The 25,347-nt window shown below is 33.5% G+C and overlaps 2 protein-coding genes across 2 annotated transcripts; one reads left to right on the top strand and one right to left on the bottom strand.

Annotated features, from left to right (window-relative positions):
* The first annotated feature begins 9,511 nt into the window (after positions 1-9,511).
* Positions 9,512-11,406, top strand: LOC110722496 (protein FAR1-RELATED SEQUENCE 5-like). Its single transcript, XM_021901764.1, has 2 exons — positions 9,512-10,799; positions 10,898-11,406. Exons 1-2 carry the CDS (start codon positions 9,512-9,514, stop codon positions 11,404-11,406), a joined length of 1,797 nt encoding a protein of 598 aa, XP_021757456.1.
* A 3,898-nt stretch (positions 11,407-15,304) lies between these two features.
* Positions 15,305-22,066, bottom strand: LOC110722602. Its single transcript, XM_021901867.1, has 11 exons — positions 21,878-22,066; positions 21,648-21,732; positions 21,442-21,518; positions 20,044-20,068; positions 19,850-19,940; positions 19,643-19,709; positions 19,343-19,427; positions 17,083-17,258; positions 16,098-16,331; positions 15,907-16,023; positions 15,305-15,717 (listed from the first exon to the last, which is right to left on the bottom strand). The coding sequence occupies exons 1-11, from the start codon at positions 21,953-21,955 to the stop codon at positions 15,652-15,654; spliced, it is 1,101 nt and encodes a 366-aa protein (XP_021757559.1). The 5' UTR covers positions 21,956-22,066; the 3' UTR covers positions 15,305-15,651.
* Positions 22,067-25,347: the final 3,281 nt, after the last annotated feature.

The following is a 25,347-nucleotide window of genomic DNA, read 5'->3' as shown; positions in this document are numbered from 1 at the left end:
ACCAAAAACCACCCACAAACTGCCCAGCCACCATCTCCCTTCCGGCACACCACACCAAGTTCCTCCGATCGCCGGCGATGCTACCCAGACTCCTCCGACCGCCGGTGCGCCAACTCCACCTCAAACACCGCCAAGCCAGATTCCCAAATCCCCTGCCACAACCCTCCTTCCCTCTCCTCCTTCTCATCGTCACCCCACTAGAGCGCCGATCTCGGAACCCTGACCATCCCCACACCGCTGAACCCAAACACGAATTGGATTTTGTAGATCGAACTAGGAGTGACCGCTTCTATGGAATTAGCGCCGGCTCTAAACGGTGTTGTGGTGGCTCTGATGTGGACTGAGTGCGATGGTGGATGTTGTGGTCCAATTGGAGGTGTTGGTGGTTAATTCGACGGCTAACGGTGGAGGCAGGGAGGTGGGTTGGTCGCGGGCTGCTGTGCGAGAGAGTTGTTGCCTGGGGTTCGGCGGTTTGGGTGTGAGGTTAGTGTTTCAGACGAGGGGGTTGGGTGGGAGGTGGATCCGATGAGGGTGGAGGTGGTGGTGCTAGCTAGATCTGGTGGGGATGAGGGTGGAGGTGGTGGTTTTTCTTTTTAGTTTTTTTTTTTTCAAAGCTAACCATAGTTAGTTTTTTTAATTAATTAACCCTCATTAATGTCATAAGTGAGATAAAATTGTTAATTGGGGTCATTTTGTATAATTAAAAAAAGGGAAGGTTACCATTGGTTCGTAGCAAAAGTTGGGGGTTACCGTTGAGAATTTCCTTTTTTTTAAATCATCAAAAGTGTTTTATTTTTATTAATTATTTAAGAGATAATACCAATTTAAACCAATATCCAATCTTCATATTTAGAGCAAACGAACTTTGGACGAGAAATTTTTTAATGAGAACACGACACGTGTATTAGGGATAATTACAAATATTATTATAAACGGGCTCCAAGTCTCCAACCTATTGAAGTCTCCAACCCATTGAATTGCTCGAGAGATTGTTACCGGTTGCACGGTACCTGTATATCAGTTCTCCCTTGCATCGCACTCCTAATATCTTAGCCGTATAAGATGGAAATTTTATGTTGTTTGATTGTTCATCTATTACAGCACATAATTTTCATACCTCAAAAAAATGTCGTAGTGCACTTCATTATTTTATTGAATACTATGTATTAAATAGGATACAAGATTGAATACGTTAGAATATGGTTGTAAATTAAACATTTGAGATGATTATATATTTATATAGTTAGGAGTGTACAAGATTTAATTTTAATTATTTAAAAAAAGTTTACAGGATTAAGTTAAAACAAGGACAAAATTGGAATATAATTTATTTTAAAAAAATAACTTATTCTGCATTTAGGTAAAATTGTCCTACATTTAGTACTCCCCTTAGGGATAATCATGGTGATTTGATTGATTGATATTGATTTTATAATAGTACGGGATCTAACATATGGAGTACTTGTTACTACCTCCGTTTTTGAATACTTGCTCCATTTCTCCATGCGCGGAGTTTTAAGAGAAATTGGAGAAAGTAATAAAATAGGAAGGTAGGGGGGTAGTTGAGAAAATAAAAAATTGTAAAAAGCAAAAGTAGTGGAAGAATAAAAGAAGAGAGAGTATTATGTTGGGTCCGCTAAGTATGAGAAATGAATTAAAAATTGTAAAAGCTTTCCAAAACAGAAAATGAAGCAAGTATTTAAAAACGGCCGGAAAAAGAAAAGTGGAGCAAGTATTTAAAAACGGAGCGAGTAAAATTTTGTGTTGGGATCATCACAAATTTTATATCTCGAGAGATTGTTACCGGTTGCACGGTACCTGTATCTCAGTTCTCCCTTGCAGCGCACTTCTAATACCTGTATCCCCCCACTGAAGCAGCTTCTGAGGTGAGTAGTTGTTTTTTTGTAATCATCATATCAATGTCACAGTGTAGGGTTTAATTTAATTGAGCTTGATTGATAATTGAATTAAATTTGGTTGCTAATGTATTGCACAACGTAACCCTCTAACGTTAGGATTGAACAATGAAATTAGACCTAAATATGGAACGACGGAGAAAAATACTCATGTTTCAATTCATTGTTGCTGTCACATTCTATAATCGTCAATATATGCGCATTATGCACTTGTGTGTAGGGTCTAGTTTACCGGAAATTTCTTGTTTCATTTTCGTGGATAAATCAATAACTTTTTCATTTTTGTAGGGCTCCATAATTGAATAATATTGAATAAACTTGTTGGTTTATTTACAAAAATGCAATATGTGAAACAAATTTGTTTCTTGCTATGGGACACTGGAGCATCCCCTAATTTACGGGTTTAATTAATTGATGTAGGATTTCAATTTTAAGAAGCTTGATAATGGACAACACATGAATATGTCTGACTATTTAGAGAAGATGTTTGATTAACAAATTGGGACAAACTATGAAATATAACTTGCTTAAGAATGAAGTTTTCCAGTGGTTAAATCTGAAGACATGGTAGTGGATATTGAAGCCAATGCTTCACAACTTAACCAAACAACTTGATTGAAATTGGTGTTTTTCCATGTGTTGAAATATGTTCTTGTAGTTTATTCGGAAGGATTGCTTCCAAGTGCCAACCAAGCTAATTGACAAACAAGTACAATATATAAACCGTCAAACTTAACAAAAGAACTTGTTAGATTTTTGTTTCTTTTCAATTTATGGGTTGCATCTGTTTTAAAATAATTGACACAATTTGATTTTCTGCACAAATTTATCTATTAACTCTAAGGTAAACAACTCAAATGTTGTCATCTGAATTGTTGTTAAATTAGTAATACTAGTTGCCTAGTCAAACTATATATGTCAATTCTGAAATGTTGGGAGTAATACAAATTTATTGATGGAAGTTTTTGGGGTTTTCGGGAGTGGTTACGCTGATGTATGCGGTTTGGTGGAAGAGTGGGAATTGATGATGGATAATTGAAGGTGAAAGGAACAGCCGACAGTGGTTTTTGGTGGTTGGTGCGGCTGCTGCTTTGTTATAATACGGTGGAGACGAGGCAGGGGAAATTTGAGGGTGGTGGTTCAGGGGGGAGGACAACTGGGGTTTTGGTGGGCAATGGGATGAGTAGCGGTGGCTGAACGGCGGGAGAAGGGTTGTGGGTTTCCGATGCAAAAGGGGGTTGTGGTGGCTGGACGGCGGGAGAGGTACTATGTGGAAAAAAAAAAAAAAACTCTTATAAAACTATTTCTGGTACCATAAGCACATAAAATAGTTTTTTCTTTCTAAAAAAATGTTAGTTAATAAATTGCTCACCTAAATGATTTGTAAATTACAATAAAACGTTATAAAAATCCATCTTCCACAGAATATAGACAAAGCATTGTCACTAACAATGTATAGATTCAAGTTTCATTTCAGTTAGCCTTGGCTCTCTCAAATCAACTTAGGGTTTGTTCTCTTCCGTTGAAATTCAGTTCAGTTCAGTTCAATTCAGTTCAGTTCAGCTCAGTTCAGTTCAGTTCAGCTCTTAATTTACGTCTAATGATATTGCTAATGATATAAAGCCAAATTTCATTCTTTTTAGCTCTTATTACAACGACAACAACGACGACAACAACAACAACAACAACAACAACAACAATAATAATAATAATAATAATAATCAATAAGTAATAATTAATAATAATCATCAATAAATAATAATAATAATAATAACAATAATAATTGAAATAATAATACTACTAATAATAATCAATAAATAATAATAATAATAATAATAATAATAACAATAATAATAATAATAATATTATTATTATTAATATGTACATTTGTATATACACATATGTATAGTAATAAATAATCAAAGATCACTAATCCGTAGTTAAAAATCACTAATTAATAAGTTCAGTTCAGTTCAATTCAGTTCAGTTCAGCTCAGTTCAGTTCAGCTCTTAATTTACGTCTAATGATATTGCTAATGATATAAAGCCAAATTTCATTCTTTTAAGCTCTTATTACAACGACAACAACGACGACAACAACAACAACAACAACAATAATAATAATAATATTAACAATAATAATAATAATAATAATAATAATAATAATAATAATAATAATAATAATAATAATAATCAATAAGTAATAAATAATAATAATAATCATCAATAAATAATAATAATAATAATAACAATAATAATTGAAATAATAATACTAATAATAATAATCAATAAATAATAATAATAATAACAATAATAATAATAATAATAATTAATAATAATAATAATAATATTAATAATATGTACATTTGTATATACACATATGTATAGTAATAAATAATCAAAGATCACTAATCCGTAGTTAAAAATCACTAATTAATAAGTTCAGTTCAGTTCAGTTGAGTTCAGTTAATCACTTAGTGACAACGGCAAATGTGTAAATTAGTTGGGAACAAAGGGGGCATAATAGACATTTTCAAGGTACCTCTTGGCCACATTGAAGGTTACTCCATTAAAACTGATTGAATATAACACGTGAGTAGGGACTATAATCAAGCGAATGAAAACAATTATGCTAAAGAAAACCCACTCAAGGAAAAAGATTTCTAGGTGTTTGTTATACTTAAACTAGGATACAAAATTCATTAAGAAAGCACTAGGGGGAGGAGTGGCATGAAACGAGTCTCTAATTTTACTTGCAGCATTAGAAGACAAGGGTTAGAGAAAGTGCCTTTTAAAAATTACCAGGAAGATTAATACAGTGCATTATTATAAGTATAGGTACATGGCCTAAGCACATAATAAGTATGGCAAAAATTTAATGTTTTTATCTATATGTAATTTTATTTTTTGGAAGAAATTTATATGTAATGTTCTTTATTTTATATGCAAGGTTCCCTTTTATTTTCTCTATCTTCGACACTCTCTCTCCTCTCCCTCTAACTTCTTTTTTCATTTTATTTCTTGATTTTTATAGCCTTTATGTGCTTAATTCATCACTTACAAACACAATTTTACTAGATTTTACACTCTAAATTCCGAATTTCACAATCAAATTTTTGGATTTTTCATGATTTGAGAATTTTGGGTATTTTTTATTTTGGCGAAAGAACTTGCAATTGAGTGTTCTACTTGCTTGATTTCCACTATTAATTCACTTTATAAGAGTTTTCTTACTCATTTGAGGTATGATTATTTCTCTTTTGTTGTTCATCTTTGTTATATTTCATGAATATGAAACCCTAGGTTGTGCTTCAATGGTGAACTCTCTTTGCTTGCTATTTTTATCTATATTTGTGTTTAAGGACAATGTTTGTTGTTCATATGAAGCTTTATTATCATGAAATTACTTTTTTTTTTTAATAGCATCATGAAATTACTTGATTGTTTGAATTTTTGGCACTACCATTGTTAGTCGTTCATGTTTTTCTTCCATGGATTTGGGTGGTAGCATTTTTCCATTATTCATATGTAATATTCTTTATTTTATATGTAACCTTCTTTTTGATGTATTAATGTTCGTTTATAATGTATAATAAATTATTATAACTTTGATTTTTTTTTATATAGGTAATGTTCTTTTATTTATATGTAATGTTCTTTTATATAAGTAACTATTTTTGTGCCCCGTGCAGAGCCCGGGTTGCTTATGACCCAAACCCAAAACTTTGGGTAAGGGTTGAACATTTATCCGTAACCTAAAGTGACTCGATCCGAGAAGACTCATGACCTGGCCCTAATTGATTGATAGGTCTATATTGCAAAAAAATTATATTAGATTGTGAAGTATATTAATATTATAAATGGATGTTTTACGTTTTGTGCCATTTAATAAAGGAAGTAGTTCAAAACGTAAAACATCCTTTTATAATATTAATATAATTTTTTGTGAAGTATATTGATATATATATGCAACATAATAAAATTATATTGCAAAAAACTGGTTTTGTGCCACACGCGATGCCCGGGTTATTTATTGAATTTTAAGATAAATTTATAATCTATATGTCAATTTTTAAAATATATCATTGATACAAAATTAGTTAGGAATTGATGTGATTTTTTGACGATTTGCTATCTAAGATGCATGTAATGACTAATAATAATAATGTTGATGAAAATGTTCGAATTAATACATTAAAAAAATAAAACAAAGTTAGCAAAAAATAAACTAAATAAAATTAATTTTCAAAGCACGTTGGATTGACCCAAACACAAAACTTTGGGCAAGGGTTGAACATTTCTTAACTCGTAACCTGAATTGACTCAATCCGAAATAACTCATGACCCAACCCTAATTGACATGTATTCATTCTATTAGATTATGAATTATATAATTTTAACCGATTAGTATATATTATAAATGGATGTTTTACGCTTTAAACTACTTCCTTCGCTCCAAAAAATATTATGATATAAAATATAATTAAATTTATATGATAATTTTTTATAATTAGAATCTAATACAATATTTTTATTAAATAAAATTATAATTCAATTTGTACATATGAAATATTGGTATTTTATCGATAATAAAACTCTAAACTAACAATTTTATCCTAAAATTTTATCCAAATAGAAGTCTAAATTAACTTTTTTATCTTATGAACTCTATTTAAATCTATCCAACGTGGTGCGACACTTGAACTTGGCGAAAATTTGGAACGCCAAGTGTCGCAATCTCCTTTATATATTAGTTATATATGATGTTTTTTTTTTAATTTATATGTAATGTTCTTTTATTTATTATTAATGTTATTTTATTTATAATTAATGTTCTTTTATCCATAAGGTGATGGTGTAGAATTCGCATGGTACACTCGCTTGTACGAAACAATTATTATTTGCAAAATGGTTCTTTTAAAAGATTTTAATGATAAATTTTCCTATTATTTTTCGATATTAATGTATATATACTTTTCTTAAAGTTTATTTTGTACAAACTAGTTCCTTGAGTCATGGTCTCGTGCAATGCACGGTTTACCGATTTTTATAATATTTATCATTTCAACAACTTTTTTTTTTATATATTTTTTCTTTAAAATAAGTATGAAAAAGGTCCATATTCTTTTTTGAAAAATACTTCGTAGTAAACTTTAAGGAGATAAGTTAAATTACAGTCCCTGAAATATGGCATTAGTTGCATATTTGGTCCCTCATCTTTCAAATGAGACAAATTGGTCCCTCTACCACCCTTGCCTCACCATCTTTGGTGGAGGAACTTATGACTCAGCAAAGTTTGAGTTTGTGTACTGCCAACTAAGCAAAAGTTAAGGGACTTATCCTAGTTAGCGTTTGTTTAGGGATTACAAATCATTATTATTATTATTTTTTTTTGTCAGCTACTAATTAATATTTATTTTTTATTATGTACAAACTTTGATTAAAATGAAAGAAAACATACCAAAAATTTTTGCTTTTTAAAAAAATTAATGACTTTTTAAAAAAATATATGATTTAAAGAATTAAAGAAGAAAATTAAATATGACTTAAAAAATTAAATACTTCGACTTTCTTTCAGAAAAATAAATTAAATACTTCAAATTAAAGAAATAGGAAAAGAAAAAATAAAGAAATTTTTTAAAAAAAAAAAACAGGGTAAGCCCTCTCTTTTTCTCTTTCGATTTGGCTGCTCTAATGGGGGAAACAATCCCCTACTTTGCACCTCATTAACGATCATCAGCAATCACCATCTTTTAATTCCAGCCTTTGTTTTATTTTGTGATTTAATCTTGGCCTCCTGATTTAATTAATTCTGTACAGGCTCATTGGCAATATAGTTCAGCTGAACCAGAGGTTTAGGTTGCGTGGTTGATAAATTACGGTGGTAAGGCTGAAGACTGGTGGAAATGGGGTTGTGTGTTTGTGGCAGGTTGTTGGTGATGCAGGGTGAGAAAAGGTGGAAAATCCTTTTTTTTTTTTTGGAAATTCTATAGTTTTATTAATACAAATCATAACCAAAATATTAATGTTGATGGAAAAAAAATTAATGTCAGTTAAAAGATTCCCTTTTAAAAAAAAGCTGACAAAAAAATAAAATAAAAAATTAATTAATCATGGTCCCTAAACTTTTGCTAAATAGGATAGGTCCCTAAACTTTTTTAAAAATATTTATTTTATTTTATTGCCACATGGGCACTTTGGTCCTTAAAATTTGGTGACTCATCTTTTTTCCACCGGAAAAGTAAGTTATGGGTGGTTGAGGGACCAATTTGCTTCGTTTGAAAGACGAGGGACCAAAATGCTACTAATACTAAAGTTGAGGCACCTTATTTTAGCTTAACTCAAACTTTACTTATTTGCTAAATGTCGCTCCCAATTTACCAGGTAACGCTCCCTTTTTGACTTGAATGGACCACTATGCCCTTTATGCAATTTGTGTTATAAAAAGGACCTTGTTCCCCATTTGGACACAATACATGAAACAATCCCCTCACTTCACGACATTGTTGTCCCGAGCCTCCCAAAATCGGTCACCACGACCTTGCAACCAAATCGGTCCCCACGACCACCTAAATTTTCTATTTTAAAAAATCGTGAAACTTTCCGACGGGTCTTGAGTCATGGACGGCGAGTGGAACATACATACGCTGGAGAATACGTCGGATCATTCTGTAAGTTTTTTTTTATTTTCGGTAATTAGGACATCCGCCTAAAATTTCCGGATGTCCTTGGTACATCCGCCCGAAATTTCAAGCGGAAGATGGGATCCGCCTAAAAAATCCGGATGTTCCATGGTACATCCGGAAATTTTAGGCGGATGTACCAAGGGACATCCGGAAATTTTAGGCGGATGTCCCTATTCATTTTTTTAAAAAATGTTAAGTACGTTTATATAATTTTTTTTATGTTTATTAAGTTTTTTTTTATGTATTTTTTTCGTGGTCTTGTGATTATTGTTGTGATTTATTATTTGATAATTAATGTAATTTTGTTGTATTAATATGATTATTAGTAATATGTTTATTTTTTGTTTCATTATTATTATTATTATTTATATTATTATTATTATTATTATTGAAAATATTATTATTATTATTATTATTATTATTATTGTTGTTGTTATTATTATTATTATTATTATTATTATTATTATTATTATTATTATTATTATCGTAGTTGTTGTTGTTGATATTATTGTTGTTGTTGTTGTAGTTGATATTATTATTGTTGTTGTTGCTGTTATTTTTATTGTTGTTGTTGTTGATATTGTTATTATTAATTAGTAGAAATATAATTTTAATATTATTATTATTATTATTATTTTTATTATTATTATTATTATTATTATTATTATTATTATTATTTATTAATTAATTAATGTTATGGTCTTATAAATTGTTTTGTAGTTGTTATTATAATTTTTTATTATCATTAATATTGTTATTGTTTTGTATTTGTTGTTATTATTATTAGTATTGTTATTAGTATTTTTATTATTATTATTATTATTAATAGTATTGTTTTTATTATTATTATTATTGTTTTTATTATTATTATTTTGACATAAAGCATGTTTTGTTTAATTTGTATAGGATATGGAATCTGAGGAAGGCGGTGATGGTGTGAATTATAGTGGGAATTTTGTCACCGATACGTTTTTTCCTACATTTGACGATGCAGTTACATGGGCTGATGGTGTTTCCATAAAATTGGGATTTATATTGGTGAAATCGTCTTATAACAAAACCACAGATGGTCGGCCGTATCGGTATTTGCGATGTGATCGGTCACGAAGGAGCAAGCCGAGAGATTTGGAGAACGCGATACGGAAGGACACCAAAACCAAAACTAATGGTTGTCCATTCTACATCAAGATATATTATGATGTCAGCACCGAAAGTTGGAAGATCATTGCGAAAAATGATCACACCGGGACACATAACCACCCAATGATTGTGTACCCAGAGGGTCATCGTAAAGTGAACGGATTGAGTCCGGGTGCAAAACAGGTTGTGCGGGACATGACAAAGTCCAAGGTTGCTCCCCGTAACATCATGTCCACTATTGCCGAGCAATTTCCTGATGATCATCCAAACATCCGACACATTTACAATTTCCGAAATGACTTCAGGATGGAGATGTCCGAAGGAAGAGGAGTTGTTCAGCAATTTCTTCATCTGGCGAGAGAGAGTAAATACATTGACTGGGTCACGAACGATGATCACAACGTTTTGCAACATGCATTTATGGTGCACCCGATCATGGTCAACATACTCCACACATACCCACATGTCATAGGTATGGATTCTACTTACAAGAACAATCGATTTAACATGCCTTTCTTTGAGATAGTAGGCGTGACACCGAAAAACCAGAATTTTCTAGTTGGATATGTTTTCATGCGCGACGAGTGCACGGCTAGCTATCGGTGGGTGTTGCAGAGATTAAGGGAGTTGATTGGGTTTGATAAAGAGCCATCTGTATTTATTTCAGACTGTGATCTTGGGCTATGTGCGGCTTTGAGAGAAGTCTTTCCAGGGACGTCACATTTACTCTGTCTATGGCACATTAACAGAGATGTGGAGGCTAAGGTGACGAAGATGTTTGGAAACAAGACGGTTGGTGTCAGTTTTAGAGCTGGGAGATGGTTCAAAATCGTGAATGCAACAACACAGGCGGAGTATGATCGTGCTCTAACTGCCATGCAAGTGAGGTGGGGAAAATATCCAGAAGTGATTCAGTATGTTCAGAGAACATGGCTTTGTCATAAGGAGAAATTTGTGAAATTTTGGACGAACCAGGTTCTTCATTTTGGTAACACCACCAACTGCAGAGTTGAGAGCCAACATTCAGCAGTGAAAACTTGGTTTGAATCATCCACAGGTTAGTTGTATTATTTTATTAGTTGTTCTCGTTGTTACGTAATTGTAATTGTATTAATTGTAATTGTATTTGAATTTACTAATTAGAATCATTGGCAGGTTCTTTGGATACCGTATGGGCCCGAGTCCATTGTCATATCGGTAATCGCATCATACAAATTCGTAATGACTTGGAGGCATCAAGGTCTAAAATTGGTCAGATGTACAGACAGTTGCCACTGTCACGTATAAATGGCAAAGTGTCTCAACATTGCTTGAAAGTTCTGGATAAGGAGACGAAAAGGATGCGGGATTTGAGTTACCAGGTCCATGAACAGTGGTTTGACGCTCGGGAAACAATAGCGAACGAGATCACTGGTCATCCTGATTTGTACGAACGGATTTACGAGCTTGGGCGATTTTGGATGAACGTGGAGCGTATTCGATGGGATGGTGGGACTGTCGGGGAGCGGCATTGGATGGTTACAATTCAAGATTTATTTCCTATTGCTACGTGGTTCAACGCAAGGGTGATTTGTCTCAGAGTAGGCCTAGTACCAACTTGCTACTACCCATGCATCACAGTCTTACCGCTTAGGGCACGCAACGGGGTTCGGTCACCGACTTGAGAGTTTGTGATTGCTACAGTTGGTGGATCACATTTTATCCGTCTTGACCTTGTACTTGATTTACCACTCCCGCCGATCGCCGGTTGGTGGACGGAACACCACGAGGATAGTGTCAATGGATGGGATCAAGCATATCAATTGAGAAGGGACATGTGGGATGTATTAGTTAGGTAGTTTGTAATGTACATTCACTAACTTTGAACATTTGTAAGAAAATTAGAATTATGAAATTAATTTTAAATGTATTTGCTTTTAATCTAACATGATATGCAACAAAACATCAAATATAAAATAAAATAAGTCTCCAGTTTATACATTACATTTAAAAAAATAAATAAAAAGAAGTTCATAACATAATTAAAACCACTAACAGAACATCTAATCAAAATAATCTAAAGTCCCATTTTTGACTTCCAATCAAATACAAGCTGCTCAGTCATTGTTCGAGTCTCACTCGACATTTCAAGATACTCAGCTAGTGCTCTTTGGTGAATCTCCATGGACCGACCCATCCACTGCAAATCAAACAATAACATATTATAAACACAAAAATTCATAGAAGTCATTGTTAATATAATAATAAGCATAAATACTTACGTGCCCACCCGGCATCCAGATATACTAACTGACCCATCCTCAGGCCCACCCGGCATCGGTTCCTGCACTAACCATGCCTCTGCAGAGCTGGAAGTAGGATGACTCGATCCACTACCAACAAATCTCCCAAACTGACCCCTATATACATATGAAAATCCTGAGGGTCCTGTTCTTCATCCCGGTCACCAGCATGACTAGCCGAACATTCGTCTTCCTCGTCAGATATGGGTGCTCCACTTGCAGAGTACAAGGGCCGACTACTACTAGATTGTTGGTCTCTCGACCAACCACTAGTAGACCCGTATTGCTGCTGCTCGCGCTGAAGCGGTGAAGATCGAGATGTCTGTCTCCTAACAGACGCATTCAGACGTCGTGATATTGCATGTCGAGCACCAGAACCCTCGATCTACATAAAATAAAATTAAAAATCCGATTTTAGTAATAATAATAACAATAATAATAATAATAATAATAATAATAATAACAATAATAATAATACTAACCATAACACTTCAAAATAACAACAAAAATAACAAAATCTAAAAAAAAAAACAAATTAACAACAACAACAACAATAACCTTAACATTAATAATAAAAACCTAATATCAACAAAATAATAAAAATTATCATATTTTTAAAAATAATTACATTACAAAATATACTAACCATAATAATAACAACAACAATAATAATAATATCAACAATAATAATAACAATAATCACCATAACACTTCAAAATAACAAAAAAAAAACAAAATCCGAAAAAAAAAATTAACAATTTTATTAACGGGCAAAAAAAAAATTTAAAAAAATTGAAATATCCGCCCAAAAATTCCGGATGTTCCATGGAGGATCCGCCTGGAATTTCCGGAATTTCTGGGCGGATGTCACTTCCTGAAATGAGCTGAACTGAACTGATTGGAGCTGAACTTAACTGAACTAAACTGATTGGAGCTGAACTTAACTGAATTGATTGGAGCTGAACTGAACTTAAATAAATGTGAACAGGCCTTAAACCCGATGAGATGAATCACATGATAGTGGATATTGAAGCCCCAATGCTTCACAACTTAACTTGATTTAAAATTTGTGTTTTCCATGTATTGTATGTTGATATGTTCTTATAGTTATTGAGAAGAATTGCTGCCAGCCAAAGTAATTTACAAACAATTTTAATATATTACTCCACTGTCAAACTTAACAAAAGACCCTTTTCCGTTTATGGGTAGCTGTTACATTTGTTTTAAAAACTGATTTATAATAATTGATGCAGTTTGACTTTTTGCACAATTTACCTATTACTTTACTAATGTAAACAATTTAAATGTTAACAAAAAATTATCCTATGCTCATAAACAATATTTTTAAGAGATATACTAACCTAACCATAAACCTTATTTCATATCTCTAACAAATTACAATATATACCGTCAAATTTAACAAGATTTTGCTTGGAGAATTCATTTCAAACATGGCAAATTGGGCTAATATGTCAAAAGATTTGGTGACTAAGATTGCAGAGCATGTAAAACTCTATGAAGACTTCGAGACTTTGCGTTGGATTTGTTCTAGTTGGAGATTAGCCACCAAGGAGGCTCATCATAGAGCTTGTGTCAATAGTGATGAGCATAGAGTTCCATGGCTGATGCTGCCGCCAAAGAGAAACAACTACTCGAAGAGGCGACATTTATATAGCTTCTCTAGGGGCAAGGTCCGTTGCATTGATCTCCCTCATTCCAAAGACAATTTTAAGATCATGAAAATGGTGCTATCTTCACATGGGTGGGTACTTGTTGTCTTGGGAAGAAAACTCGTACTCTTTAACCCCTATTCTTGGATACTCAATTGACAAACTCATCTTGTCAGCAAATCCGTCGACTACCTCTGATTTTGTTGTTTTTCTTTCTGTGGCACCTGAAAGTATAAATGGTGCACCATTGTTGGTTTATTGGAGGAGCCGCGACAAGACATGGACTTCAGTGACGGATTCTACACAAGTAGGAGGAAGGCCCTTAGTTTATCTAAATAGTTTTCTTAGATTTTTTTGCCGTGATATAACATTTTATCAAGGTGAGTTTTATGGAGTTGAGTTCCGTGGAATGATTGTGAAATTTGGTACAGCACAAGGTAGTCCTCGTTATCAAATGGTAACCAAGTTGGATACTAATTTTGACAATGAAGGAGGCTCTTACATTGAAAGTTGGTGTCATTACTTGGTTGAATCTTTAGGTCAATTACTGGTTGTTCGTCAGGCTCTGATAATTGATAAGATCAACCTTCGTCGTTGGACCAAGCGATTTGAGGTCCTTGAGCTTAATGTCAAAGATGGTCAAGTTAAGAAGGTGCAAAGTTTGGGGAACAGAGCAATCTTTGTAGGTATGAACTCTTCGTTTTCTGTGGATGTATCTGGTGTGTCTGGGTTTAAGCCTAATTGCATATACAACACTGATGATCGTGTAACAAAGAAGTGGTCTGGATGTAAATTTTATTGCTCAGACACTTGTATTTACAATTTAACGGATGGGAGGTGGTACAAGTTAGACTATGGCTCGTCAATTCGTCGCAAATATTGCAATGGCAAACGCACACCAGTTACTTGGATTGAGTCTCCTATCATATAATGTTATAATTGACCAACTTGGAAAGTTGCTCTATTTTAATTTAATGTGAACTAGTGTTAATCCTATCCAATGTAGGTTTATATTTTAATACTAGTAAGATTTTATCAGAGTATTTATTTATTCTTAATACAAGTATATTACTTCCTCCATTTCTTTTTAGTTGACATAAAAAAATGTCTACATATGATATGATTATACGATGCAATCTATATAATAATTGCTGAGTTAGTTTTATAACTTATAATGACAAGCTTTTAAACCGAGTTACTACTGTTGTAGACATGCAATTGATAATTTGTTTTTAAGTCTTTCTAAAATTGTAGTTGTCATTGTCAAACTAAAATTGAGTTTTTTTTTTTTTATATATATATATATATTTAATTTTAATTTGCACTTGAGGGTTGCTATGTGAACCTAAACCACGTTTAACAAATTTCATTCCAGTAGAAAGAAAAAATAAAAATAAAATAAAAATCTAATGTTATATCTATTTGCGATGAAATTATTCTCACTAAAATCCAGAATTATAAGACATAAATCAATAATATTTTAGATAATTTAATTTAGAATGACTCGGTATCTGATTGTGCAGTTGTGCTTACTTAGAACACAAATATCAAGTAGTCATATTAACAGTGAAGAAAGAAAAAAATAGTAATTACAGCATAATATTGACATGTAATGAAAGAGCAAATCAAATAGCCAAAATTTGATACTACTGGTAGAAAGTGAGTGATACAATGATATCATCCTAATTCCTTCATATTGAAAGCATGCTATGACTTGATACCGATAAATATAATGCTCACTTGTTACTTTCTAAAGAAAAGAATTACATTCTCATTGTGGAAAACATTACCACTAACATCTATAGAAATAACGACTAGTAGGTATAAATAAGAATAATTAAAACCTCCCAGCCCACTGCAGATTTACAGTAGTATGAGATTTGCATGACTGTAGTAGAGGCTTTGCATCCGATCTGCAATGTACATATCGTTACATTCATGACACATCTGCAAAATTTTACCTTCTCTTTGACGATAAGGTCACTCTTTTTCCCTCCACGCAGAATTTTGAACTTCCTTCAAGCTACAGCAAACAGGAAGATGAAATTAGAATCTTCATATGAAACTCTTTTCTACTCGGCTCTAGGGTTTTTTTTTTCATTTGGGAGGGGATGAGATGCAAACATTAGTGTTACAATCAAAACTTCCCTCAATAGGCATGAAACAAATAAACAGAAATACTTATTCAACAGATCAAAACTTCAAAATATACCTTTTGTTTTAGAAAAGAAAGAGAGTCAGCTTTAGAAGAGAAACTAGAGAAAACAGTAGCAGAGTGCTGATCTACCATAGCTTTCAGCTCTTTCAGCTTTAAAGTTTTTCCAGGTACCTGCAACAACCACCTAGCTTCTCAGCAAAACTGACATATTTACTTTAAGGCTTATTGATACAAGGAAAACAAACCTGGCGAAGCAACTGGCGGCACAGATTTTTCAGCTTCACTTTTGGCTCCCTACCACTGTCGGTTTCAGGCATCTCATCATGTTCTTCTCTCTCTACAGAACCAGCACTCTGAGAATCTTCATCATCACTATTACTGTCACCAAAGGTCGTCTTTTTCCCTCCGAAGTGAACACCAGCAACTTTTCTAGGCCTGTCTTTCATACCAAGACCTTGTCTCCCAGTTGTTTTTTTATCCTGAAAATAAACGAAATCTCACTTAGAAAAATTAATCCACAACTTTCATTTCCTTCAATTTTACTCGGTGGTTTCCCTCAATTGCCATTGTAACACATAAACAACAAGAAAACAACAGCCATCGTTGATCCTGCCAATATGCATGGTTCTAGGGAGTTCAAGAACTACTTCTCAATAACAGTAGAAAACAAAACAAAGCAAGGGCCAAGCATGCTATGCTCATTAGAGATACATGCTAGATCTGAAAAAGAATCACATGGATCTCTTTCACATCAAATACTCCTTGGCAAGCCTTTGACCTTAGGATCTTCCTTGTATAAAGTCTGCAAATATTTACTAGTATATGCCTTCCATATGCAACGTACCAGAAAATCCAATTCCATACCTAACCCAACAAATAAAGAGTCTTAACCACAGGGGGGGAAAAAACTGAAATTCAATTGAGCATTTGAACAAAATTTCAGGTACAAAAGCAACACATCAGATTATTGCATACTTTTACCAAATAAATACTATATTATGCTTAAATTCTTATAAAAATAATTAAGATTGATTGAAGACTTGAAGTATATGAATTACGAAGTCAATGCTATGATATAATTAATTAATTATGCAACATTCAGGTACCAAAGGTCATTATTTACTCTTTTTGAAGTTTTGTTTCCAGGCTTGAGTCATAATAATAACCTGTCCCATGCGTTAATCTTGTATAGAATATCATAGACGAAATAATTGGAAGATGATTACTCACTTGACAAAGATTGTATAAATTCTCTTGATCTTCTTCAGCAAAACCGATCTTTTTGTTACCAGTAGAAGCCTCATCAGCCGCTTTCCTCTTTTTAGATTTGGCTCCAAGAAAACCCCCAATAACAAAACCATACTTGTAGCCCCACCACTCTGGTGGGTATTCAACAATCTCCTTTACTGTAAACAAATATAATATGTAACCTTTAGCCAGAGATAGAAACCATTTTGTACCAGAAAAAATTCACAAATGGCAAGTCTTTATTATTGCTCCCCCAATCATTGTAATTCAATATCAGAGAGGTGCAAAGACACTAGAGACCAGCAAGTTGCACTAAGACTGCAACATCAGCATAAACATACCAACAACCAGAAATGAATAACTTGACATAGATAAGCCACTAAAGCAGAATTTAGATTTGCTACAGAACACCCCAAAAATGCATTAAGCTCTGACAATTTAAAACAAAAAATCACTACATCTCATAATGATGTTAGCCATTGATCGGTTATGCCGATACAAGTACCAAGACGATAATTCTTAGTAGCCAATAATGGAATACATGTCATCCTACTAGCTACCAGCAACAATACTTTCCTAAATATCATTTGATATTTTCTTCTCACAAGCCATGACAAAAGACCCTACTCTTGGCTGTTTTGCAGTCATAACTTTCTTTGCCCTTTCCTCGAGTAAGACAGATTTGCTCTAATACTTTCTCCGTTCTGCAAATATTGCAATTATCATTTTTGGAAGTTTTACAAATATTGCAAAATTTCCTTATTTGCACATGTTTTCTCTCTTCTCTCTCGTTATCATATGGATCCCTATCTTTATTCCTCTATCCCTCTTCCCTTCTTAAAATCCGTGTCCCACTACCATGTTGCAATATTTGGGGAATTTTTTTGTTTGAGAAGAGAGGAGGTGGAGGGGGGTGGGGGGGGTTTGTCCTCCCTTGATGACCACTTTTAGATGGCCTTCATAGGTTGAAGCACAGAAGTCAAAAGACTTCAAGTCATTAGTTTAAAGGGCATAAGGAGTGCACCAAGGCGCAAAAGTCTTTGTAGGTTAGGCGCATTGCACACTGAATTTATATATAAAAAATAAAATAAAATAAAATAAAATAAACTTATTAATTTTTTTCAATGTTCCATAAGTCAATTAAGGAACTTAGAGAAAAGGTGAAAGGGTCATGCGGTTTGGGAATGGATACGGGGGATATGGGGTTTCTCTCTCCTCCAGGATTAAAGTATACCTGACCATCACAAAGTCCCATAGCGTTTTTATATAATTAAAAAATATCTTACACATTAGCTATTGACGGCTTGACGCCCAACCAGCATAGAAAAAAAAGCACATAAGCGCACGCCTTATGTAGGTCTTTGAGCCTAACATAGCTAAGGCACCAGCTGTCATGCCTGAGTAGGCCGGAAAGGTACTAGAAAAGAACACCCTTAAACTATTAGGCGTGCTTTTTAAAATCCAAGTCTTGGCTGGAAAAAACACATCAGGTAAAAGAACAAGGAACTTTTGGCACCTAAGCCTTACAACTCAAGGCCAAGGCCTCACCGCCTCACAAGTGTAAAACTAATGAATAAATTCTGAAAAGGTTAATAGTACAGAAAACCCTCAAACACTACATTCCTATAGGCTTCATCAGCAAATTCCCAGTATCCAATCTTGATAATTCCACAAATGGAACCAAAAACCTAAAATTATCTTGCATTGTGAAAGCCCAGAAAGACAAAGACAAACTGAATTCTTAAACCTTTTGTTTCACCTTGCATGACAATCAAACTAAAGTGCCTTAATCTCATTAAATAAGCGGGTTCACCTTGCATGGTTGAAAAAATTATTGAGCACATCCTACAATCCTACATAATTATGTTTCCTCTTCATTTAAATTACCTCCATCAAATGCACAACTTCTACATCCAACATGGCACAAATTTTACACCAAGGCTATGATAAGTAGATTAAGCCAACCAAAGCCTCTAAATAATCAACTGTAGAAATCTGTAGACTGAGTTGAGAAGGTCTGAAATGCAATACTCTACAAGCTTAGCAAATCAAACCAATACACCTCTCTTGCCGATACAGAAAAGAAATGGAAATTTTATATTAAGAAAAATATTAGGGTAGGAATAACACCGTTTGTATAGTGTAATATTCTCTCTACTTTGTTATACATTCGTGGAAAATTAAAGCAACAGATGTAGACAGTTAGCATATATAATAGGATCTAAATAGATCCAAACATTACCTTCAGCATCATAAGGAAGCTCATCAAAAACTTTTGTATCTGATTCATCTTCTGTGGGAATTGTCGGTTCCTCAGACTTCTTCCCCTACAGAACACAATTTCCAATTGCATGAAAATTGAGATTAAACATATTGGTCAAATAGATCACAGTACATCAACGTATTGACATCAGCATTTACAATTTCTAAAACTTAATTTTAAATTTTAATGAGAAGTAGAAAATTAAGTTACCAACAACAAAACTAAAGACTTCAAGATGCAACACATGTAGCATTAAGATTTTTAACAATAGATACTTACAAGTATTCCTTCAAGATCCAGAGAAGAATAGTTGTGAACTAGCTTTCCTTTTTCCCTCTTCTTATACCTGAACAATCATTAAGAACAATTTATTTTAAAAAAAATAAATACACATGGTAGAAAGTATCCTTGGAACAACGTTAATTGAATTCATGCAGTAACTACAAAGTACAAACACCACAACCCCAAAAAGCCAAAAATACATACCGTCCTTGAGGTCGAGTAACCTTTACTGATTTCACTGTGACAACAGTTTCACAAATTTCAGTACTCACTTGCTTATCTTTATCTTCTTCAACTGCATGAAAAAAAAAATGGTCGAATTAAACTCCACAACAGTTATATCAGATGAACAACAACATATGTTTCATTTACACGTAATATTCTAATGTTGCAAATACCTTCTACATTTGTCTCTGCTGCTTGCTGCAAGATGGAGAAAAAATCAGGCTTGTGAAAAATTCAACTATGAATACAGGATATTGAAACTAAAAAACAGCATACACAATAATACTATGAGCAACACCAAGGGATGTTACAAAGAAATCGTGCAAAAAAAAAAAAAAAAAAAAAAAAAAAAAGAGCAGTAATACAAATACCTAAAAAAATATGGGTTTTTTTTTAATGGTGTGCATGTAGCCATGTATCCCTGTATTTTTTGAAAATCTATGTTGTACACCTGCTTCTACAAATTTCAGCAGTGATACTAATACCTATAAAGATATGGGTTTTTATATGGTGTGCATGTACCTCACTCGTTATCTTTTGGGATCTATCTTTCTGTAGGCTAGCAAAAGTGGTGCAAAAGCATAAGTCTTCAGTCTCCACCACATCAAAACCAAACCACCGATCATTATCCTGCTTTTCCTCTCTGTCAGCCTCTAATTACTCCCTACCTCATCTACAGCCTCCTCTAGTCACTCCTCTTCTTCAGCCACCATATCTCCCAAGGAGGATTGGGTCAGTTGATACTGTGTTAAGTGATATGCTGATAACAAGATATTAATATTTCCAACAGTCCCATGTATAAAAGGCACCTATGCAATAGGGGTCCAGTGTTATTTTTGTCTAGCGAGATCATTTTAATGAGGTGCACTTGCACTTAAGCACAAAAAATGCTGAATAGGATCCCTATTGCCACTGTGCATCTTGAGCCTTTTATACAGTGATATTCTCTAAACTATCATTTTTTTTTAAAGACTAAAATATCTTAATTTGATTTTAAATGGTACAAATCATTAACTAACATAAATACCTAATTTGGTTTCATCAGCAGAATTAAAACTTATAAAATTTTGAAAGTAACGGGGAATCAGGATCGTTTGGGTAATGTTAGAGAGATCATTTTCTTAAAATTTAACCCCCCCCCCTCCCCTCCAATTCCCTTCATCCCTAATTTGTTATCCAAATGAAAGATACACCCTCTCTCCATCTCCCTTCCCTTCTTTTCCCTCCATTTCCTTCAATCCAAACACCCTCTTAGAGTACAATACAGATTTTAAAGAGACACAAAGGTACACCATAGAAAACCCAAGATATTGACACCCAAAAATGCTATGAGAGTAATGTTAAGACTTAAAATAATCAACGAATCAAAATAACAAGCTACATTTATCATTAGTAATGGATGGTTCTTATAATAACTGCATGACGTTCTTATAATAAATTGTGTAGAATATCGTATAAAAGCATACATCAATGGAATAACATGAGCTAGAGAAATCATAATTTAATGATGTTTAATTAAATGGGTATGATTATAAACAAACGAAGAAAAAAATTTGATCATGTAAGCTCACCACTTTCAATTTTTTCAATATATTATCGAATTGTGAGGTATCATATGCCCAATGATTAGGCTTCTCAACTCCAATACCTATTAACATTTCACATAATTTCATCATTTTTACAACCAATTTCAACAAAAAAAAAAAAAACAGATTCACAGATTATTAAAAATAAAAGGAAATTAGAAATTAAGAGAGAGAAAGAAAGAAATTCAAACCAGAAGTATCCTGTTTGTTTTGAACTCTGATGTAACCTTTGATACCTTGCTTATCTTTCCCAATACCTTCGCCTTCTTCCCAACCCTAAATTGAGAAGGTAAAGCAAATCAATCAAGAAATTATCTTCCGATGAAACGAAAAACCCTAGAAATCGAAGTTCCAAGATTATTGGAAATTGGAACAAATTGAAGATGAAAAAAGGGATTGGAGGAGAGAGAAAGTGAAGAACCATTTGCTTCATGAGGCGGAAGGCGGCGGATTGGCGGTCGATGCCGACGTAGCGTACGGGAGCTTCGGGAGCAGCCATGGCTTGGTTGCTGGTTGCTGCTGCTGCTGCTCTCGGAAGAAGAAATGAAAGAGGAAAAAGAGAAGGGTTTTGCGGGGTTAATGGTAATTACTTAGAAGGAGAATGTTGATTGTAATGTGTTTGAAGGTGTTGGGTAAGGGTTTATTGGTGTACAATATCTAACGGCTCACAATTGCCCTTATTTTTAAAAAGAAAGGGTTTTTCTAAGTTATATACCCCCTAACTCCATAGTTGTCGAGTTTTTTAAGGTATGTCGTATGCCTATTCTTTTTCAAAATTACAAGGTGTGTCCTCCAATTTAAATTATTTATTTAACTATACCCTCTAACATTAACCCAATGTTAATAGTATTGTTGATTACCCTAGTTTGGAGAGAAACTTTCACCGCCAAATTGATTTAAAGTCTTATAAGGGGATTAACATTAATCATTTTTTCCATGTTTTCTTGTTTCCTTTTCTAAAAGCAACTATTGAAATGGTCAAGCTCTCAATGTACTTTTTTTTCTCAACCATTTCTCATTACTTCCCATTTTTTTTTTACAAGTACTAACATTGAGTGCACGTTAGTTAGAGGGTATAATTGATTAAACACCTAAAGTTAGAGGACACAACTTGTAACTATGAAAAAACATGGACATGCCTTAGAAACTCAACAACCTCAGGTATAATTTTGAAAAATCCAAAAAGAAAAAAAAAGTCCTAAAGGACACTATGAGTATATTTCATCATAAATTAAAGTCGACATTTGCAATTGTGAATTAAAGATATAAAAAAATTATTAAGTAGAATAATTTTCTTCAATTTAAGAAAAAATACATAGATAAATTTGACACATATTGTCATATGATTGTCTATATATGTAATTAAACATTGATAAAAAAAAATGTTAAAGTCACACATTAATATCTACTCTATATTCAGTATTTAATACAATACATATTATCCAATACAAATTGTTTTAGTTGAATTATTTAAATGTTATGTTTTTGTGTATGAAACGATTTCCCACCGTTAAAACAAAAATAAATTCTCAATTCCCTAGATATTGTCCACATAGGATCGGTGTTGGGCTTTAATTTTTTTTTTTTTTGGTTCAGCTTAAAACGCTATCATCATTAGTGGTTTAGAAAAGAGACCTCACCTAACTAATAACAGGTTTCTTTGCGTCCTTGTTAATTCACAAGTCTTAGCGGTTCTAGAAAAGAGACCGCACCTAACTAATAACTGGTCTTTTTGCATCCTTGGTTAGTTTTAAAGTTTTAGTCTAAAGGTAGAAAAGACAGCCTGGTAATAATACTTACAAGTTCAAAGAGACCACCTTTCAATAAAAAACAAGTCTCTTTGACTTTATTTTTAAAAATTGCAAAACCGCTAACGTAGTTCGCGGTTTTAAGCTGAACCGAAAAACCAATCCTACGTGGACATTAGTTTGGGAATTTGTTTTCAAAACGAAGCATAATAGGAATTTATTTTTATTCCAACAATATTAAGGGAAATCGCTCTTGTATATGAATAATGATAAAAAAAAAAAAATTAGGATTTTTTTACTTTTGCTACCTATCAAACACTTCAATTTCAATTTTGCTACCTATCAAAACTTTTATTTTATTTTACTACCTAAGCCCTTTTTTTAACTTTTGCTACCAGTTAACGGAATCTGTTAATAATTCCGTTAAAGTTCATTTTTTTTAAAATAATAATAATAAATTAAAAATTTTAAAAAAAAAAAACCCAGCCGCCCCAGCCACCCCTCCCCTCAACTGCCACAGCTTCCCTCCCACTGCCGGCGGCCGGCGCCCAGAATTTCGGCCGTCGCCGGCGCGAACCCACCCCCCTCTCTTTCCCCCACCCCTACGCTGCCAACAAACCTTTCCTCGTTCTCACTGCTCCGACCCCCACCCCAAACCGAAAACCAACTTTTTCCCCCTCCCTCCACCGGAATCCGCCCCCAGCCCCGTTTCCCCCACCGAAATCGACCCCCCTCCCCCTCCCTTATCGTTTTCGGCCTTCCTTAACCCTAAACCACCATCCCAAAACCACCCAATACGAATTTAGGGTTTCGTTTTGGGTGGTTTTGGGGTGGTGGTTGGGGTTAAGGAAGGCCGAAAACGATAGGGGAAGGGGAGGGGGTCGATTTTGGTGGGGGAAACGTGGTTTGGGGCGGATTCCGGTGGAAGGAGGGGAAAAAAGTTAGTTTTCGGTTTGGGGTGGGGGTCGGGGCAACGAGAACGGGAAAGGGAAGGGGTTCGTTGTGGTGGCTGGTCGGGGCAGCGAGAACAGGGACATGGTTCGTCGGCGCCGGCCACCGGTAAGGGGAGGGGGCTGGGCTTGGTGGCAGGGTTTTTTTTAGTGGCTGTCGGGGAGGCATTTGAGGAGGGAGTGGTGGCCGGAAGGTGGTAATGAAGGAGGCGCCATCTCACTAACGGAATTATTAACAGATTCCGTTATCTAGTAGCAAAATTTAAATTTCAAGGATTTGATAGGTAGTAAAATAAAATAAAAGTTTTTTCAAGTAGCAAAAATGAATTTGATGTGTTTTAGAGGTAGCAAAAGTCAAAATTTCCAAAAAATTATAAATATGTCATCGTTTTGTAGAAAAAAAAAATTATATTTATAATGAATTACAAGTATGTAAAAACTATTTTTGCATAACCTTCACCTTTGGTGATATAATAGTGATTGATTGCAATATCTTATTTTACTAGCATTTCAGATTCAAATATAATCCACACACTGATTATTTGTATGTAATCTAATCAACATTATAACTCCTTATTTTTCATTCCAAACTAGCAAATGTTGACATAATTTCACCATATTTTTTAACGTTCACGCTCACAATTGTCGAACATAGAACTAAGTAAAAAAGTGTTATCGAGTTAGAGTGGCAAAGTGATATAAAGGATTATAAGTTTATAACTATACTGCATACTACTGCAATTTTAAAACAAAAAATAAGTATACAAGGGATTGGTGAATTGTTTATTTTGATAATGATTTTAAGGTTATCAGAATGCTAAAATTATGCAATAATTTTATATCAAATTTTGACAAATTGAAGTTGGTTGCTTATATATATATATATATATATATATATATATATATATATATATATATATATATATATATATATATATATATATATATATATTTCACATAAATTTGAAAGAGGCGGTGATCGATGTAGGGTTGTGGTTGGGTTGAAGGTGACTAGTGTTGGTATGGTATAATAGTTTATAGCATATGTAAAGTGGAGTCATATCATGAATATTCCGCAACAATTTGTAGTAGTTAGGTCTTGTTTGATTGAACTTATTTAAATTCTATTATTTATTTCATCAAAGTACTATTAAGTTTAGCTTATTATTCAATTTTTATTTCATTTTAGCTTA

This window comes from Chenopodium quinoa, unplaced genomic scaffold (assembly GCF_001683475.1).
Source record: "Chenopodium quinoa cultivar QQ74 unplaced genomic scaffold, ASM168347v1, whole genome shotgun sequence".
NCBI lineage: Eukaryota > Viridiplantae > Streptophyta > Magnoliopsida > Caryophyllales > Amaranthaceae > Chenopodium > Chenopodium quinoa.
Note: the sequence above shows the minus strand (reverse complement) of the source record. Positions and strands in the feature narration are given on the sequence as shown.

Coding starts and splice junctions, on each gene's coding strand:
- LOC110722602 (XM_021901867.1), bottom strand. CDS start 21,955: ATGGCTGCTCCCGAAGCTCCCGTACGCTACGTCGGCATCGACCGCCAA. Junction 21,733..21,877: donor TCCGCCTCATGAAGCAAATG/GTTCTTCACTTT, acceptor TTCTCAATTTAG/GGTTGGGAAGAAGGCGAAGG. Junction 17,259..19,342: donor GCTTCCTTATGATGCTGAAG/GTAATGTTTGGA, acceptor ATTTGTTTACAG/TAAAGGAGATTGTTGAATAC.
- LOC110722496 (XM_021901764.1), top strand. CDS start 9,512: ATGGAATCTGAGGAAGGCGGTGATGGTGTGAATTATAGTGGGAATTTT. Junction 10,800..10,897: donor TTGGTTTGAATCATCCACAG/GTTAGTTGTATT, acceptor AATCATTGGCAG/GTTCTTTGGATACCGTATGG.